The sequence below is a fragment of the Merops nubicus genome, unplaced genomic scaffold, assembly GCF_000691845.1.
Source record: "Merops nubicus isolate BGI_N331 unplaced genomic scaffold, ASM69184v1 scaffold6826, whole genome shotgun sequence".
Lineage (NCBI taxonomy): Eukaryota > Metazoa > Chordata > Aves > Coraciiformes > Meropidae > Merops > Merops nubicus.
The window spans coordinates 1-2398 of NW_008612830.1; the positions used below are offsets into that span (position 1 = coordinate 1).

The following is a 2398-nucleotide window of genomic DNA, read 5'->3' on the forward strand; positions in this document are numbered from 1 at the left end:
TGATTCTATGGTTTAGCAAGTCAATATTTGCAAACAAGAATCTGCTTCATCAAAAGCAAAAGTACCTGAAAAACAAAGTGTTCATCAAACTGCGGGTTAAGAGTTTTGCATTTTGTTTTGGACTGCAAGTAGCTTCTTTCATCAGGCAGCAAGTAGATTTTCACAAACGGGCTACAGGAATCAGCAGGAGGCTGCAGCTTTCTGACTTTGATCAAGGAGACAAGGAGCCTTTCTGACTCTTGTTCATATTCTATGGAGAACCAGAGGCGTCCGATGCTCCCTTCAGGAAAATCCGTCTCACTTTTGTCTTCAGGAAACTTGTACAGCTCTGGGTTAATGGTCCCTACCACGTAAGCTGCAGCTTCATGAAATAAAAAACAAGCACTCAGATTAGTCATGAAACTATAGCAGGCGTTTTTATAAACACTGCTGTATTGGGGGAAAAGGCATTAATCTCTTTAATAACAATCAATTTTTGCATAAATTCGGTATTTTAATTCCTTTTCCCTCAAATCTGGAGGTAGTTGTACCAACTTGTCATTTGTTTCTCTTATTCCTGAGGCTGTACCTTCATAATTTAAAAAACAATGAGACACATCCTGAGCCTGAGTTACACTCATGTGGTGCTTTTACAAAATGAAGGAGGAGAGATTGCTTTCTCTGAGGTATGTACAAGATCCCACAGCAGTGGGACCAAAATGGCTACGTTCTGACCCAATTCCTATACATATATACATATGTGAAAATACATCTATGCACACATAGTGTTTAGGACTCATACTGTGCAATGCTACGGCTCCCATGCTCCCGGTAAACACGCTTCTTAATAAGGCAGTGGGACTAAAATGGCTATGTTCTGACCCAATTCCTATATATATATATATACATATGTGAAAATACATCTATGCACACATAGTGTTTAGGACTCATACTGTGCAATGCTACGGCTCGTATGCTCCCGGTAAACACGCTTCTTAATAAGGTTGCCCATTAAAAGAGTGTGTTGAAAATGAGTGCCTGTTTTTGCAGTGCCATACCCAAAGAATGAAAGGATGACCGTGGCCCAGGCTGAGGAACCATGGAGGGGTCACTCTCTTCCTGAACGTGTTCTTCATTTGTCAGGTTGATCCAGTCTCGCCGACACAGTGTCGGTGGGATGATAAATGGAACGCTTCTGGATCTGCTCAAGACAACAACAGCTGCTAACTCTTCTGGTTTAAATATGGTAACCAGATTTGGTAACAACAATACATTCACTGTTCTTATAATTTTGTAAAAATTCTATGGAGCTGTAAAGGCAAAACCAATAAACACCCGTTGTTTTGCAGCTGATGTTATTTCTATCATGCCTAAAAGTCCAGCTGAAGGGACATCAGGTCCTAATTCCTCAGACATACCTTTTTTCTTTTCTTCTTCTTCTTCTTTAGAATCTGTCTTTCAAAGGAAATGAAGAATTAGCTGATGATGATGGTTTTAGAGCCCTGAAGCCTTCTTCTTTCTGAACTGAAGTCATATTGTTTGTTTCTCAAGACACTTCACATTGAGACCACTAGGAATGTCTGGAACATAGGCTGAATTTGTCTAGGTCCCAGAGAAAGCTATATCCATTCACTAATTACACTTGAGTGTATTATCTTTTTTACATGGATCAGAAATACTTATTGCATTCATAGTTAGAATATTCTTCTCCTAAAGGAACAAAACATGACTGTTTTCATATAATTTAGAGGTCTCATTCATTTCTGTATATGCATGTATTGAGATCACACCCTCATTTAAGACTTTACAAGTTGAAATAAATTCCCAATAGTCTATGCTTTAGAAACAAAACAGAAATATGTACCTTTTGGTTTTCAGTTGATTTTCAGATATAGACTGATCCTGAAAAATGGCATCTGTGTGTGTTGTTTTGGCAGGACTGGTGAGCTTTTCATAAGAAAGGAGGCAGCAAAATTTCTTCCAGAGCAGGTATGCAGTTATTCCAGTGAGAACAAACAAAAGGATCCCTGCTATGATACCTCCAGCAACAGAAACTGCTTGTTCTGTTCAACATAGAAGCACATAAAGCATCACAGGGGGATCAAAGTTATGTACATTTTGGTGGTAGACAGGAATATTAAAGCTGAGAAAAGCATCTGATTTACATTCCAAACTCATTTTTAAATGAACCATTCTGCTCGTGTGCATATTTTTGTCCTTGATTCTAGCTGTGATGCAACACCTGAAGATGCATGACATGGGCAGTGAGAGATTAGGAAGTGTTTGGATATGCTGGCACAGTATGGAATGTAAGAGACTATAGGTTAGCATGGCAGAAGTGCTGGGGCTTTCCTAACAGAAAGAAAATAAGAAAACCCATGAGCACTTAATACAAAAGGTACCATTATTTTGGTTTGAT

General features: G+C 38.9%; 1 protein-coding gene across 1 annotated transcript; it reads right to left on the reverse strand.

Moving 5' to 3' along the window:
* Positions 1 to 65: 65 nt before the first annotated feature.
* On the reverse strand, positions 66 to 2042 carry LOC103774273 (synaptotagmin-15-like; the record flags this gene model as incomplete). Its single annotated transcript, XM_008941665.1, has 3 exons — positions 66 to 361; positions 1038 to 1180; positions 1844 to 2042. Coding segments are annotated over 3 exons (638 nt in total), but the record flags the coding sequence as incomplete, so codon positions are not given.
* Positions 2043 to 2398: the final 356 nt, after the last annotated feature.